General features: G+C 41.8%; 1 protein-coding gene across 4 annotated transcripts in view; it reads left to right on the forward strand.

Annotated features, from left to right (window-relative positions):
• Nucleotides 1–9367: 9367 nt before the first annotated feature.
• The window catches only part of PCOLCE2 (procollagen C-endopeptidase enhancer 2), a 50577-nt gene continuing 42287 nt past the window's right edge, over nucleotides 9368–17657 (forward strand). Inside the window, exons 1-2 of one of the 4 annotated variants that reach the window (XM_073359772.1) lie at nucleotides 9368–9827; nucleotides 12017–12125. In XM_073359772.1, the coding sequence (XP_073215873.1) occupies nucleotides 9745–9827; nucleotides 12017–12125 (192 nt within the window). In that variant the 5' untranslated portion in view covers nucleotides 9368–9744. The remainder of the gene's footprint in view (nucleotides 9828–12016; nucleotides 12126–17657) is intronic. The other 3 variants (XM_073359769.2, XM_073359771.2, XM_073359770.2) reach the window with 3 other exon arrangements.

Consider the following 17657-nt stretch of genomic DNA (forward strand, 5'->3'; position numbering starts at 1 on the left):
GAATAATTTCAGAAGGGATTTGATTCCATTCTCACTTACACCAGTGTTAATAGTGACAGTGCGTGTAGTGCAAAGTGTAAAACTGGTATAAGATCAAATTCCAGCCAGTGTTGTACAGGTGTAACTGAGAACAGGATACAATTCTGCATTTTGCCATACCTGTAATCATTTACTGTGTGGGAACTGAAAGTTGTCGTCAATCACTTTAGGATAACAAAGTCATATGATCTGATCTATAAAGATATTTAAAATCCCTAAAAAAACTCCTGTGTCATTGTCAAGGTTCCTCCCCCACTCTGAACTCTAGGGTACAGATGTGGGGACCTGCATGAAAAACCTCCTAAGCTTATCTTTACCAGCTTAGGTCAAAACTTCCCCAAGGTCCAAAATATTACACCTTGGACAGGCCGCTACCACCACCAAACTAATACTGGTTACTGGGGAAGAGCTGTTTGGACGCGTCCTTCCCCCCAAAATACTTCCCAAAACCTTGCACCCCACTTCCTGGACAAGGTTTGGTAAAAAGCCTCACCAATTTGTCTAGGTGACTACAGACCCAGACCCTTGGATCTTAAGAACAATGAACAATCCTCCCAACACTTGCACCCCCCCTTTCCTGGGAAATGTTGGATAAAAAGCCTCACCAATTTGCATAGGTGACCACAAACCCAAACCCTTGGATCTGAGAACAATGAAAAAGCATTCAGTGTTTTACAAGAAGACTTTTAATAAAAAATAGAAGTAAATAGAAATAAAGAAATTCCCCCTGTAAAATCAGGATGGTATATATCTTACAGGGTAATTAGATTCAAAAACATAGAGAACCCCTCTAGGCAAAACCTTAAGTTACAAAAAAGATACACAGACAGAAATAGTTATTCTATTCAGCACAATTCTTTTCTCAGCCATTTAAAGAAATCATAATCTAACACATACCTAGCTAGATTACTTACTAAAAGTTCTAAGACTCCATTCCTGTTCTGTCCCCGGCCAAGACGACTACAGACAGACACAGACCCTTTGTTTCTCTCCCTCCTCCCAGCTTTTGAAAGTATCTTGTCTCCTCATTGGTCATTTTGGTCAGGTGCCAGCGAGGTTACCTTTAGCTTCTTAACCCTTTACAGGTGAGAGGAGCTTTCCCCTGGCCAGGAGGGATTTCAAAGGGGTTTACCCTTCCCTTTATATTTATGACAGTCATATGAATAGCACAGAGATTTTTTTCCTCCTTTAGAAAAGATAAAAAGATCAGAATGAGTTACAGAAATTCTCCAATTGCTACTGCTGCATTTTGAGATTTTGCTATATTGTAGTGGCTTTCTGAGGAGCTAAATGACTGCTTATTCATATTGCCTTTGAAAAGTGTTCTGCAGTAATCAATTACCAACTTTATTGCACAACACCATATTTTATTAGTTAGTTCAGTAGTATTACACATTAAGGTGCTATTGTGCCAGTGTAGTAATAGGAAAATTTCCTATTAAATGTCTTTTTCTCTGAGACCAATGTATGTCCATTTCTCCTAATGATACACTCATAGAAGCTACGCAATTGCCCCTTTTTGCACATTTATTAGATTTGGTTCAGTACAGTTTTTCAAGTCAGAAGCGATGGGGCTTTTAAAACTGGCCTTGGGAAACTATAATGTGGTGTCCAGAACTGAATGCAATAATCCAATTGTAATTGGACCATAGAAAGAGGAAACATTCTTTCTCTACTCCACTATTTAATGCATCTGTGTATACAACCCCAAATTGCATTGTCCTTTACTTTCACATCACAGTGTAAACTAGAGCCCAATACACTGTCCACTCTCACCCCATATCCTCTTTTCTAGGGACTTACATGGTCCCAAGCATCTTCATATTATCTGTGCATATTTTTCAGCATTACTATTACCCAAGTTTCTCATTCCCATTATATATAGAGAGCTCTCTTTCCCAAGAATTATTAGCTTGCTTTTTCCTAATTGACAGGTTTCAGAGTAAAAGCCGTGTTAGTCTGTATTCGCAAAAAGAAAAGGAGTACTTGTGGCACCTTAGAGACTAACCAATTTATTTGAGCATAAGCTGAAGTGAGCTACAGCTCACTTCATCGGATGCACACTGTGGAAACTGCAGAAGACATTATATACACAGAGACCATGAAACAATACCTCCTCCCACCCCACTCTCCTGCTGGTAATAGCTTATCTAAAGTGATCACTCTCCTTACAATGTGTATGATAATCAAGTTGGGCCATTTCCAGCACAAATCCAGGTTTTCTCCCCCCAAACACACACACACACACACACAAACTCACTCTCCTGCTGGTAACAGCCCATCCAAAGTGACCACTCTCCCTACAATGTGCATGATAATCAAGGTGGGCCATTTCCAGCATAAATCCAAGTTTAACCAGAACGTCTGGGGGGGGGGGGGGAAGGAGGGTAGGAAAAAACAAGGGGAAATAGGCTACCTTGCATAATGACTTAGCCACTCCCAGTCTCTGTTTAAGCCTAAATTAATAGTATCCAATTTGCAAATGAATTCCAATTCAGCAGTTTCTCTCTGGAGTCTGGATTTGAAGTTTTTTTGTTGTAAGATAACGTGTCTTACAACAAAAAAACTTCAAATCCAGACTCCAGCGAGAAACTGCTGAATTGGAATTCATTTGCAAATTGGATACTATTAATTTAGGCTTAAACAGAGACTGGGAGTGGCTAAGTCATTATGCAAGGTAGCCTATTTCCCCTTGTTTTTTCCTACCCTCCTCCACCCCCCCCCCCCCGACATTCTGGTTAAACTTGGATTTATGCTGGAAATGGCCCACCTTGATTATCATGCACATTGTAGGGAGAGTGGTCACTTTGGATGGGCTGTTACCAGCAGGAGAGTGAGTTTGTGTGTGTGTGTGTGTGTGTTTGGGGGGAGAAAACCTGGATTTGTGCTGGAAATGGCCCAACTTGATTATCATACACATTGTAAGCAGAGTGATCACTTTAGATAAGCTATTACCAGCAGGAGAGTGGGGTGGGAGGAGGTATTGTTTCATGGTCTCTGTGTATATAATGTCTTCTGCAGTTTCCATAGTATGCATCCGATGAAATGAGCTGTAGCTCACTTCAGCTTATGCTCAGATAAATTGGTTAGTCTCTAAGGTGCCACAAGTACTCATTTTCTTTTTTTCTAATTGTACTTCACTTTATTTTGACTACATGTGGATGAACATTTAGTGACATCTTCCCTCCCTTGTGTTCTTTCAGTCAGTGGAAATGTAGGGAAAGTGTACACTATAATGTACAAATATATGAAGAGTGTCAGGCAGATATCTGCTACCTCCAGCAGGACTATGCCTTTGTTAGCAGAGTACATAAAAGGAATAGTTTAAAATAAACTATTTTTCTGTACCTTGCCCAAAGATGTCAATTGTTTAAGCCACGCTCAACTATAATATTTCTGAAGTTTATTGATATATCCTTCAACAACTTTTCTGACTTTGCTTGATGCGAATGGATCCAAGGATGGTTGGTTCTCTTCCATATCTCTCCTGAAGATGATTTTACTTCTCATGAACAAAAATAAAACAGATTTTTTGAACATTTCTGTGACAGGATATCTTTACTGCTCCCTTCCTATTTCTTTCCCTGAGGCAAAGAATGATTAATAATCTTCTCTGCCAAGGCAAATGGATCCAGCTTTTTGGAATTTCCATCCATAATATTAATCTACTTGAATACTTGCCAATTCATGCTGAATTTGGCCTGGAATACCGATTGATTGCTGAGACAATCTGTCTTTATTTTTCGTGCTCCCTTGTTGTGAATGGCTTTTACTGACAAAAAGAAAAGGAGTACTTGTGGCATCTTAGAGACTAACAAATTTATTTGAGCATAAGCTTTCGTGAGCTACAGCTCACTTCATCGGATGCTCACGCGCAAATAAATTTGTTAGTCTCTAAGGTGCCACAAGTACTCCTTTTCTTTTTGCGTATACAGACTAACACGGCTGCTACTCTGAAACCTTTTATTGACAGTTGAGGATGCCCTGCCCAATGCTGGAACTCTAATGCTATCCTATTGAGACTGAAGCTCCTGGTTCCTCCCTGCTTGTTGATGTATCAGACAGCTGTAAGATTGTCTGACATCAGTGACAACATTAATATGTTTCTGGTTTTCTAATCTTATGGCCTTCAACTCCAGAGCTTTGTGCAGATGTTTCTTTTGTGTCTTGACTATTTTCTTTGGACTGATATCTTTAATTTGCAGTGCTGAAGCCTTTGGATAAATAGTTTGTTATTATGACTCTTAGAAGATCCCACAGAATCCATTACCTTAGCAATTTTGTTACCCTCTGTGGGACTCTGTAATTATACATTCATGCTACCAGGTAACGGACTCTTGAAAGTCCATTAGAAAATGTTGGCACAGTCTTATATGAAACCTGGCCTATAATGAAATATCTGTGCACTACACACCATGAGTCCTGACCATCTTAAAACATCCTGGTAAACATGCGTATCATTTGATACTTCTTGGACCTCTTTTGTCTTAGGAAGGTTTACAAATTATTAGTATTTATATGATAGCACCCAAGTTATCAAGCAATAAAGCAGTATTAGCCCTCAATCTCTTCCTCTGGGTCAAATGCACAAAGTCAACAACTGACTTGGAACAATGTGAAGTAAAAATGTTTGTGAAAGAAGTGCAATTTTAATGTTGGTGTTCCTTGAAAGAAGAGAGGTAAGACGTAATGAAAAAAAACAAAAAACTTGGTGCTTAAGTTAAGGCCAGAAGAAATAAAGAGCTTTGTTCTGAACACATTTTCATCAGTTCAAATCAGGATAACTTGCCTGATGTCAATGGGGTTATGTTTGTGTAAAAACACAGAGAGATCAGAACGAGGCCATATGCCTTTTGAAAAAGCAATAGGAATACCATATTGATGGCTCTTTTCAAAGCAAAGGCAGAACTTCTGATCTGAAGTTTGGAACTTACACTTGAACTTTGCACTATCCCCATTCTCCATTAAGAAATGGCATTACCCTGTGTTTATAGCAGGATTAGTGGACCTGCTGTGACCCATAAATTTATAAAGCTGGGTTCCTGATCAAAGTGCTATTCACTTCAAAGTGCAGCAGCCTATTGCTGCTGAAACAAGGAATAGAGGAACACAAGGTTCATACTGTCTGTAAGAGAACAGCATTCATTAGTTAATATTTCCATATAAAGAAGACTGTTACATGCAACTTTGTTTGGAATTCTCTTAAAACCAAATGTCTCGAACTGCAGTGTGTCCCTGTCTGTTTATAAGAACAAAACCAGGTTTTCTAGTACTACATTATGTCACACACAGCAGCAGCCAGCTCCTGTTTTCAGGTGTATATATGCCATGTGGGTGTTTCTAGGGAATGGTATCTATTTAATGTACAGAATAACAATGTCTATTTTTATTTGTATGGTCCTTTTTAAAATTGTATTTATTAATTACCGATTCTGCTTCAAAATCTAGCTGATTGTAAGCATGATGTTACATCTTAAGTAAAAAATGCTGTTTTCCAGTTCAAAAAATTGTTTAACATTCAGGGAAAAAAGACAGACTAGCCAGACAATGGGTTGGAAGCTTGTCTCCTATTTTGTTTACATAAAATATCTTCTTTGGACGTTTGGTAATGAGAGACACTTTCAACCCTAGGCCACTAGTTTAAACATGGCCCAGGATGATAGACACTGGAAAACATTTACTCTTGTAAAGTTGTTCAGTTGTTTATGAAAAATGCTGGTAGAGAGAAAGGGAGATGATTGAAGGGGAGAGGAAAGGAGGCCTTGGCAATGCCAGTATCAAAGAAGGAAGAATGTATATCAAACCAATGTAACCCCCTCTCAGATAGCAGCCATCTCTTGCTACTGTTCTACTGCAGTGCTGAAGGTTCAGAGTTCCAACCCTGATAATGATGCCTAATGGGGATAGGGTTGTTAAATAAAATGGAATTTGTTTTTTTTTGCATTTTTCCTTTAAAGAGAAGTTACTTTCCTTTTCCTTGAAAGTTAAGGAAGTAAGTTGTGTGTCTGCATTAGGATATGGTATTTAATTATACAAGCACATACAATTTTTGCATAGAATCGCTACCTCATTTAGTGCATAGGTGAGACACAGAAAGGGACAGAACTAAGATTGCATGGGCAAGCATAAATCTGGCATTTCCTAACTCTTGAACATTTGACCTTGCAACCTAAATAACTTAATATATTTTGCATGCAATCTAAAAGTTCACTACTGTTCCTTCCACTGTTTTCTCCTGCTGAGATCTAACCTCTAAGAGACTGATGGGAATGCTAACTCCAGACTATACTAACAAACACTAGCAGAGTAGTTTAAGATTAATACGAGTGGTAACACTTTAAAAAATGTTCAATTGCTTACTGAGCTCTTTTTCCTCTTTCTTCTGCTAATGCTGATGGAGACCAGCCAGTCTTGTCCCTGTTTCTGCTCATAGTTGAGTTGTATGCTGCAAAGTTGAACTGTTTTCTACAATGTTATTTACATTTACTAAGTGCAGTTTTCTTTTAGATTATATGCCTTGTTTCCAGCTTATAATACAGGGTGTGTTCCAACAGAGCCAAGGGCAGCAGAGAATAATGCTGCTCTCCTAAGAAAGACAGAAGTAGAGGTGCAGAAATAGCAGGATTCAAAATAGCATTCTGAAGCCTCTTTTCAAATTCTCTGTGCTGTGAATGGATACACTCTTGTCCGCCCTAACTTTCAGCCTCCCTGTGCACACCCATAGATCTTCTGAAAAATAGTAACCAGCACAATTTGAGAGGGGTGCAGAAAAGGTTGTGCTGCCTGCTGCTGCCACAGCACACATGCAATGAGGTCTTTGAAAATTTGGCCCTAAGCGTGTGCTTCAGAAAAGCCACCATTATAATCAACACCCTCTCATTCAGCAGTGAGGCCAAATATTCGATGGACATGAAGAATGAACCTCCTTCTCATCCCTAAATGGTTGGTCTTCTCCGCATTCAGAAACACATTGATAGGACCAGGGAAGGATATGTGTGTTGGGTGGAGGGAAGAGATGGAGATTACACTGTTGCCTGTGGTATGTATGGTCTGTAAATTGGTCAAAGACCTTGACCTTCACTGGCATCAATCTATGACCTTTTACCAGCAGTCTCTTCCAAATTAAAAATATATGCATAATAGTTATTTAACCTTTTGAGCTACCCAACACAAGCCTATTGGCCAAGGCGTCTTCACTTCCTCCTGTTTGGCCTCCCTGTTTCCCATATCACACACCTCAAGTCAGCCCAGAATATAGCTGCTAACATTTTCTCCCGCACCCACTGAGCTAACCATGTCAATTCCTTGTTTGAATCCCTGCATCAACTACCTCTTAACTGCTGTTTTAAGTTATCCTTGTCTCCAAGGCCCTGCACAGCTCAGATCTTGTTCCGTTGCATCTCCCATCAGGCCCCCCGCACCCCAATTCACTCTACCAGTGTCAGGATCACTATCCTTTCATTGCCTAGTGTTTTTCTCTGCTGCATCTCACTCCTCACACCCTCTCAGTCCCAGTGAAGCAGGCTCCCACCTCTGCCCATTCAAATTCTCCCAAGAATTTGCTCCTTAGAGGAAAGAGAGAGAGAGAGAAGGTTTTTTATATTTTACTTTTTAATTCTAAGTTTATAGGATCCTTCCTGGGGTCTCCTGTGCATCTAGTCTTATCTCTGTCTGTCTTTTTTAGACTGTAAGCTCTTTGAGGTGGGGACTTCCCTTATTTGCATTTTGTATGTATGTAAGCATGTCAAGTGCTTAACAGATAACTAAGTTAATAAATCATAAAATAGGTTTACATTATTGCCCTACTAGCTGGTGAATAGTTTTCTGAACTAGAGCAGTTCTGTCTGATTTCTTTCAGTCCAGTCTGCAGTTGGCTGTACCAAGACACACTATGTCTGTGCTGTATAATGTCACTAATGTGAGCCTAAAACGTTATCTTTATGTGTAGATGAATAAAAGACTGGATACGTTTTAGGCTTAAATTATCACCAGTATTAACATAAGAAATAATATCTGTTCAAGTAAAGTTCTAGGTTCTTGCCCAGGCAATTTCATTTCACTCTTGTCCATGTATTTATTTAGTGTCCAGTCTGTCCTAGAGGTTTTTTTTTAAATCCATTTATTTTAAGGATATTGATCTTAAATGAAGGACATTCAAGATTATAATGTTAGTTGCAATAATTGTTCAAAATAAAATGTATGTTTTTAACTACTATTTGGTTCTTGGTAAACTTAAAATAATAGCTACAATACTACTAAGATTTCATTTTTTCACTACTTTTCTCAGTTAATTAACTTAGGCTCCTACTCTACAAACACTTACACATGTTCTTAACTTTACTAGATGAGTAGTCCCCACAGGGCCTTAAAGAGTACCCTTGTTACAGTCAGATCTTAAATGCTACCTTATTCTAACAAGTCAATATTTACCACTGGTAAACAAAATGACGTTTTTAATTTATTTTAGAATTTTAAAGAATTTTTTTGAAAGCAGTACTAGTATTTTACAAATATTGACAAAGCTGTACTTAATTGTACAGATGATGACACTGAGTTTATTTGTGTTCCGTATAAACAAAATTGGTGTGGTGTGCCACATTTATGAAATGCAAAACCCTGCATTACAAACATGGTGTAATTATTTGTTTCTCTGAGATAATTAGTAGCCTTTTAAAACATTCCTGATAATGTACATTAATTCAGGCTTCTTGTGCATGTCCAGGTACTACTGCAGTCCATCTGTGTGTACAGTAAATACTATGTAGGATTATTCTCAAGACTGTGCAGAGCACAGACTCATTTTCTGTTGAGGACTGTAAGGTTGATCAGTTCCCCAGGCCCCACATAACTAAACATGACAGTTACAAATCACTTGTGAAATTTGAGAGCTGAACTTAAATACACATTCCTCCTTCACTATAGGAAATCATTTCTCCTTTGCCAATCAGTAACTGATTTTTTGAAGGATGGGGAAGATTTTTCTTCTCCATCCGCCAGCTAAGATCTGACATGTACAAGGTTCTTGTGACAAAAGAACCGCTGTCCCTGAAACGAAGTAACTGTCAGGACCGCTCCTGAGGAAAAGGAGGAATCACAAAGTTACAGTTTCGCTGCTACTAATAAAAAAGCCCAAGGAACTGGACTCGCGGTTAAACAAACACTCCCCACCCGAGCTGGATGTTTACAGCCGCTTGAGCAGTGGCTCTGTGCTTTGTGTTGCCCGGACCGGGCTTCACACTTGGCCCTAGCAGGGGGCTGTGGTGATCTTCGCCCTGGACACGCCACAGTAACCTCCCTCCCCGCAACTCACCCAGCGCGCTGCCGACCGCCGCTGGACTCCGCGGCCAGCCCACCACACGAGCCAGGGGCCAGCGCGGAGGCAGGGGGCAGACGCAGCCCGGGCTGCAGGGGCTTTGAGCGGCATGTTCCTGCCCGAGCCTCTGGGCAGCAGACTCCTGCCCCTGGGCCGCGAGGGAAGTTTTCCAAGCGCTGGGCGAAGGGGCGGGGGGTAGCTCTGGGCTGGGGAAGCCTCTTCCCTCCTCCCCTCGCCTGGAAGAACAACCGGGATATTCACGCGGAGCGGCGCGATGCCAGGGAAACTCCTCCAGGGGGACCGCGCGGAGAGGCTGCCGAGCCCGCAACCGGCCTTTAAAAGCCCCCCGCCCAGGAGCCGCCGCTCGGCAGAGGCGAGCCGGGGCGCCCGCGATGAGGCCAGCCGCGTGCTCCTGGGGCCTGGGGCTCCTGCTGGCCGCCGCTCAGCTCTCCCGCCAGCAGCCGCCGCAACTGAGGTAACGGCTCGTCGGGCCAGCAGCGCCGCCGGGCTCGTGGGGGCGCCCCCTCCAGCCACTGCTCTGCCCCCTGCCGCTGCCTCCGGACCCCTTACACTCCTGCCTGCCCTTCAACCGCCTCCTCCTGAAGCCTGCAGTTACCCCCCGCCGTCCCTCGCCCGCGCTGCGGCTCCCGCTCTCGCGCCTCCGGGTCCGAGCCCGGCGGGCGCCAGAGGCACCTAGGCAGGAGCACGAGAGGGCGCTGAGGCACCGCCTCGCGCTTTTGCCCCTTGCTGGCGCCTCCCCAGCCAGCCTCTGTGCTGCTCCCCGTCCGGCTGCGGCGGCCACGCCTCGCCTGGTGCCACGGGCGGGGTGGGTGAGCTGCAGCCCCTTCTTTGCCTGGCAGAAGGAGGGAACATCTTGTTCGCCACAGAACGGCGCCAAGGCAGGGCGGCTGGGCTCGCTGGCTCTGTCCAAGGCGACTCTGTTTCTCTGTCTCCTGTGGGAATAGGCGGGAGGAGAGAGGTGTCAGTCAGAGAAGGAAAGACCCGAAGCCCCCGTCCCCCACTCCTGGCTGGGGGGGAAAGGTGGGACCCGAGGCTCTCTTTGGCATGTGTTACATCGGGAGGGGATGAGCCTGTGCGCGAGGGAAGACTCAGAAGGGCAAGAATCCAGGGCACTAATTTTAAAGGATTCCCCTCTAAATCAACCCATTCTGCTATTAACAAGCGAGAGTAAAACGTCCGGAATTCACACGAATGACTGAAAGTCCCATTGCAATAATTGAACCTTGCAAATTAAGTGACTGGATAAGAACAGGAAAAAGCAGGGATACTGCATCGCAATATATTTTGTTCATTTATGCCCCCACAGCACCCAGGATCTGTGCAGGCAGTTCTGACTGCAGAATCAAAGCCTTAAGTAGGATCTAACACTTGACTTATACCAGTAAATATAACAAAATCTTGATGAGACATCACCTCAGCAAAATGCTTGCTGAGGAGTGGGGCATTCAGATCAGCATTATTTGTGCAAATTACAAAGTGTGAAGAAAAGGAGTACTTGTGGCACCTTAGAGACTAACAAATTTATTTGAGCAGAAGCTTTCCTGAGCTACAGCTCACTTAATCAGGGTCTCCTCTGTTCTACTTTTCTCTTATGAAAGAGAAAAAATGAGCATGGAAACTCTGTCCTTTTCTAGTAACGCATACAAGCATTTGTTGGCATTGTACAAAAAAAGCCCAAGCGTCTCAGTTTCTTGTATTTAATTTGAAAAAAAGATTCTGGTTATACCTTCAAAGGGATTTTTTTTTATTTTGGGGGATATTGGAATTAAAAACAAACACCCTGTTATATAATTTCTTGGATGAATAAACTTGCCAGCACTGGATTCATGGGAAGAAAAACAACGCCCACCACCTTGGCTGTTTGCCACATTCTTGTCTTTTAATACTGATTTTGCATTTCTACATATCATCTTTTCAGTGATTTCAGAGAATTTTACAGCCATGGCAAAGTACTCCAGCATGAAGTATGTGCTTACATTAAGCATGCTTTGCTGAGCCAGGGCCTAATTACCCATCAGCGCCATTAGAGGAAATTAGGATCTATAATTGCCACCAGTGCAGCTCCAAATGGATGCTGTGATGCAAACAGGAGTTGCATTGATGGTGAATTATGGGTCCTGGTATTCCCAGTATAGAAAAAAAAAATCTATGAGATGGCTTGCTTTAGAATTCTGCAATAAATTGTCATTTTAATAGAGTGAGGATAATGGGGTGTGGAGGGGGAGGGGAACGACACCTAACTTTACATTTTCTAATGACTGCTGGAAAAGTGTGCTCTTTATAGAAATATAAATTGTTGTGGTATTTTCCCCTCCTATTTTGTTTACTATGAACAGGGCAAAGCTTGTACTTGAACAAACTGTGTAAGTATAACAGCCTGCAGCACTATATCTAAAATTTTTAAGGGCTGAGCTGTCAATTCTAGCCACACCTCAGTTTGTGCATTAAAAGTTGTACTATACTACAATTTAAATATCTGCTAATGTTATTCAATCCTTTATTTAAAGTTGCTGTACATTTTTGTATCAACATTTAGCTGACATACCCACCACACAGGTTAATAGTCTTTCCATCTTCAGCATTATAGAAAAGTGTTGATGGAATATATATTTCTAAACTAAGCAGTATTTTTTTTATTCTCAGGCCTGCTTTTACATGTGGAGGAATTCTGTCTGGAGAGTCAGGGTTTATTGGGAGTGAAGGATTCCCTGGAGTTTACCCTCCAAACAGCAAATGTACTTGGAAAATCACAGTAAGACTTTCTAATATCACAAAAACACTTCTGAAAAGAATGAAGAGCTACCTGTTTTATAATGCCAACATTTTATATTAGGTGACAGATGCCTCTAATAATGAGTTGTTGGGCTTACATATTTCAGCTGTATGGAACATTTTTTAGGGTTACATTAGGTACAGTGCCAAAAGTGAAATCCCTGCAAGCTGCATGGAAACTTTTTAAAGACACCATAATAGAGGCTCAACTTAAATATATACCCCAAATTAAAAAACATGGTAAGAGAGATGTGTGTTATAGGATACTTGACACTGAAATGAGTTTGCAGAGCAGCCACATTATATCCATGAATGATGCTAATAAGTGAGCAAACACTAATAAACTGAATGGCCAGAACTGAATATCCCTTCAGTGCTGGACATGTTATAAACCAGAGACTTCATAAAGAAGCTTTAACTAAGCTCCTTTTACTTTTCCACAGGTATGATGATGACAAATTATGCTACCAAAGACATACTTAAAGCCACACACTGCCTTCTGGCTACATGCACAACTCCCATTAACATCAGTGGAGAGTTTCTCTGGGGGTCAGTACTAGTATATGGGCTCAGGTCAAGGAGGGAAATGAGTGCTCTGAAAATTCTCTTTTGAAGTTGCCACTAAAGAATATATAAAAAAGAATGAATAGTGGTAGTGAAATAGGACATCACAGGATAATACAGCCTTGCTGCTTTAGAGACACTGATGCAAGTAAGAGACAATGATCTTGTGACAGTTGTTTTTAAATTACTGTCAGAGCAAACAAATGATGTGGATTTAATCTTTTTATTATGCTGCATTTGGGTGGAGAACAGCTTTTTGTGCTGACTTTAATCAGTGCCCAACTTCTAGAAAAGAACAATCTGAAGTATGCCTCATTTTTATTTAGAAACTTGTTTCTCGCTGTCTGGAGAGACTCACTTGCTTTTTTAATGTTTACTAATGATTACTGGTTAGCTATCCTGAAATCTGATTGGCTGGCAAAGATTCCATTTGACATAATATAAGACTGTGAGACAAGAGTAGCAACAACAAAGCTGATTTTCAATAGCAGTTGGTACCATGAAATAATTTTGAAATCAGTTCTTCATAAGTTTGAAACATCATCTTGATATTATTGAAAAATTACAAAAGTAAAGTTCTTATAAAAGACTTAGATTACAAATGATTGCTAGGAAGTACACACTGAAGAGTCCTGTTGGCAGTTCTATTCCTGCTAACTAAGTCAGAAAAAAACCCCACAACTGATTTTATTTAAGGAGTGTCCCTATGGTATGTTTTCATTGCAGAATTAACTTGAATGATCAGCGACTGCTTCTGAGCATCCTTATTAGCTTAGCTTGGATGTGAGCAACCACACTGACGTTAGTGGGTCCTCATTAGTGCTTCACTCCCCCACATGTGCGTTGCTAGAACTTCTGGGGACACATCTGCTGCAGTAAGCTGGAACTTTCACAGTGAATTGCAGGGGGGAATTGTAGGAAGGCACTGGAGGACTATCCACACTCAAATGATTTAGCCTGCATCCTCACTGAAAAGTGGGCTGGTTACCAGCCCAAGTGAAAGTGGCACTGAAGCCCAGTCAGGCAGCTAGCCCAGGTTTAAATACCACCAAACTCTGGTAAGAGGGTTGTATGTGTGGCTGGGAGGGTGGGCAAAGACATCTACTTAGTTACCATGTAAAGACCTCCTCAACTAGTATCTGATACTAGAGCACCTTTTGCCAGTTCATGGTAGCAATGTGAACCTTGTAGGTGATATTCAGCACAGTGCAGGATCTGGCTCAAGTCTGCAAAACTGGAACAGCTATTGTTTTGCTTTCCATGTGGGTTATCAGAGGCATGGAAGTGTTGTTTTCTCAACCAGAGAATGCCATCTTCTTTAGGAGAAATCCAAAGTTAACTGAGGTAAGGCAAGCAATTTGAAAGTAAAATTCCTTTATAAAACACTAAATAGGTAATATAATATAAAGTGAGACAATGTGACCTAGGAGATACAGCACTGGATTGTAACTCAGGAGACCTGAGTTTTATTCCTGGCTGTGGCATTGGTATGCTGGGTGACCTTGGGCAACTTACTTCATCTCTGTGCCTCAGTTTCCACACCTGTAAATTGGGGATAATGGTACTCACCTTCTTTTGTAAAGCTCTTTAAGAGTTACTGATGAAAAGTGCTACATAAGAGATAGGTATTTTATTATTATGGTATCTGATGAAGTCTTCCACAGTTACTTTGCTAAAGCTAGAAGAGACACAAGCCCAATTAAGTTTCTGTTATTTAAAGATGCTGGTTAACAGACACAGCTGCTCTATTCTGAGAGCTGTAAGAAGTGTGTAGCACGTGCTAGCGCGTGTACTGCGGCTTTGGGAGACTACTTAGAAGCCTTTGGTTGGTGCTGCTGCTGCTAAGAAATCATCTTTACTTTTGTTTCCTCTCCTGTAGCAACTTGCATAGTGTCACTCATGTGTATCACATACATATGCTTTTAATATTGTATAATCCTTTCTTGGCCATCACCCACATAGTTATGTGGAATAGTCTTAGAAGTTGTCCTGTTGTCCTGTGTCTTTTTGGCAAACCATGCAGTTCCTATAAAATCCAGCATGCTCAATGTGTAAAAATAATACTCAAGACTGTCACAGTCATACAAGGTGATGTTTTTATAGGTTCAGTAGCTGGATTGCAGAACAGGTTTGCTGAAATAAGCAGGGTTTGAAAAATCCTCTGATCAGTGGAATTGGAAACTTGCCCTCATGAGCAGAGACGCTTAAGTCAGTTTTTTTAGACTTTAGTTCTCGAAAGCATCTCGTTTGTATGGTTGTGAAATTATCCTTCCAAATATGCACTGCTGCATTGCTTCAGATGGGGGGAAAAAATCAGCAGCTGGAAAGGAGGGGACGGGAAGAAAGTGGGCACAGAAATTGGGCTTCCTTTCATTGCATTATCCCCCATTCCAATATATCTTTCATATTAATTCTGGCTAATATGTTTAATCTCCTGGCTAGCAGACATCTGACAATTTTTTCAAGTCTTGACCATAAGTATAGCGGGAAAGGTGTTCTAGTGATCCATAGCACAACTATGGCTAAACACTCAGCATTTTTATTATTAAACCCTGTTTTGGAAAGGTTTATTATTCAGCCAAAATCATTTAAGTCAAGTTTAAAACTTGGCGTTTAAGGCTTTCGTCCACAAACAACTCCCTTTCTCCCTGCCCCCAACACTGTAGTAAATAATATGGAAGACCAAGACATACCAAGAACTTTCCCAAAAAGCAGGAAGAGGTACACTTGCGAATAGGCTCTGTTTTAAGTTAGAGAAAAGTATGCATGTATTAGGAAGAGAACAGTTGCTCTTAGTGGTGGTACAAAAACATCCAGGGACCTTACTGTGCTAGGTGCTGTATATATAAAATAAGAAAGTCCCTTCATCAAAGTGCTGACAGTCTAAATACTGATGTTTTTAGAACAGTGTACACCATAAACAACTTTCCCCAAAAACGTTTAGGGATATATTCTCCTTTCTCTGCTAGAGAGACATGTATGTTTGCTAACAGGAGTATGTAGCTTCTCTGTGTATTTAGTGTAATAAATCCTGACTACATTAATAAACATTAATTTGGTTAAGAACATTCACAACATGGTAGGGTCTGCTGGGCTATGTTCGTGTATACATATTGAGAACTAAAAGGTAAATTAACCATTAGGTTTGGTTCAAAGTAGCTCTGCATCCAAAGCACATCACTAGATCTTCAAAACAGGCTTTAAGTCTGGTAAGGTCCTGAGCAGTATGACTACAGAGTGGCACTTGATAGGAAACCTACTCCTGTTAGGACCTTGATGCTGGTAGGAGGTGGCTGTCAATAGAATAAAAATGACCCTCCAAGTCTGAATACACTGCTTCAGACTGCCATCCAGTGTATTGGTGTGCACGCCCTTACCCTCCCTCATCGACACTCCTGAGTTCTACCCTCACCTCACCCTACCAAGGCCCAAATGTGGGATGCCAAGTGAATGACAAAATACTCATGCAGGAAATATAAAATGGTGTGGAGTTTATTCCTGTAAACATTGTATTTGATGTATGTAATTTACAACAATAAAAGTGAGGGGACACCAAAGCTCTGTGGGAGATAGGTACTTGGTCTAAAGTTAGTTATGTCCCCTGAAATGAGGGATATGTGAGAGATGCTCCTGCCCCATGTATCAGGTGGTAGGAATATTACCCTCCGCCTCCTGTACACTGCACCACACTTTGAACAGATTCTAGCTGGGAGCGGGGGATGTGCTGCCTCGGACATGCTCACCCACTTTCCTCCAGTCTTATAGAATCCCCGCTATCAGTGAGGAGGGACATGAGGTGAGGACTGGCCATTCTTCACTGGGTTTTCCTTCCACCTGTACCCACACTCCATTGGGCAAAGCAGCAGTTTACATTTCTTCCCCATTTGCTGTAGAAACCCCCCTTGAGGGGCATTCCAGAGGCAGCAGCTTTTGAGGAGCAACTGGCAGCACAGCTCACAGCATGGGTCCTGTAGGAGGAGTATAAGGGATGTATATTGGTGGAGGGGAGAGGAGGTGGCAGGAGGCTATACATGCGTCCTTTTGTCTTTGGCAATCTTTCGTTTTGGAGTCAGAAACACTCTCACTCCCCTCATTAGAATTAGGACACTCCACAACTGTAAACTTGCCCCAGTGTCACTCAGGGTCAGGTCAAGAATGTCTAATTAGCAGAAAAATTCTGGATCTATTAGCTGGGCAACTATAGTTATGTTTAGGATGGGAAGAAGAATGGAACAGTTTTTAAAGAGACAGTCATTGAGTTGGTTGCTACACCAGCCAAAAAGTGCCTAATGAAATTGCAAGCTTATTGATATCTACTATCCATACACCAAACCCCAGTATTTGATCAGAAGGATTTTGGTAATTACTGTCAGAGATACAGAAGCATAGTGGAATCTCACATCTCTTGAACTTCTCTCACCAACCAGTTGATTTGAATGAGAGTTGGATCAGGCACCCAATTCCAGTACTAACCCTACCCTCCATTTTCTCACTTTCCCTTCCTCTCTGGCCCCTTCCCTGTGCTAGAACAATATGGAAACAGAGGAGTGGAAGTTGGACTGCTGGTGCTTGTGTGGTAATTTCTGGTGTACAAACAGGACAGGGTGAGATTGCATGGCCCTGCAGGGGAGTAAGCTGCCTGGATTTCAATTCTAGGTGCTTGGGAGTGAAAAGCAACAATTGCACATCCAGTGCGTCCCTCTGCGAGCAAGAAGATGAGGAGTGGGCGGAGCCATGGCTGTGTGTCCTGTCCCACCAAATACACCAGCTAGCAGAGTTTCCCAGGAGCAATAGGCATGAGCTGCCCTATGAATGAGGAAGACATGACATAGTAAGGGAGAAGCAGGGAGAAATAGTGACTGAGCTTCAAGCCCTGCCCAGAGCTTGTTCTGAGGCGTTGCAGTTTTTTTGCTGCCCCAGACTTAGGGCCAATGACCAAGCCCAAAGG

Source organism: Lepidochelys kempii, chromosome 9 (assembly GCF_965140285.1).
Source record: "Lepidochelys kempii isolate rLepKem1 chromosome 9, rLepKem1.hap1, whole genome shotgun sequence".
Classification (NCBI taxonomy): domain Eukaryota; kingdom Metazoa; phylum Chordata; order Testudines; family Cheloniidae; genus Lepidochelys; species Lepidochelys kempii.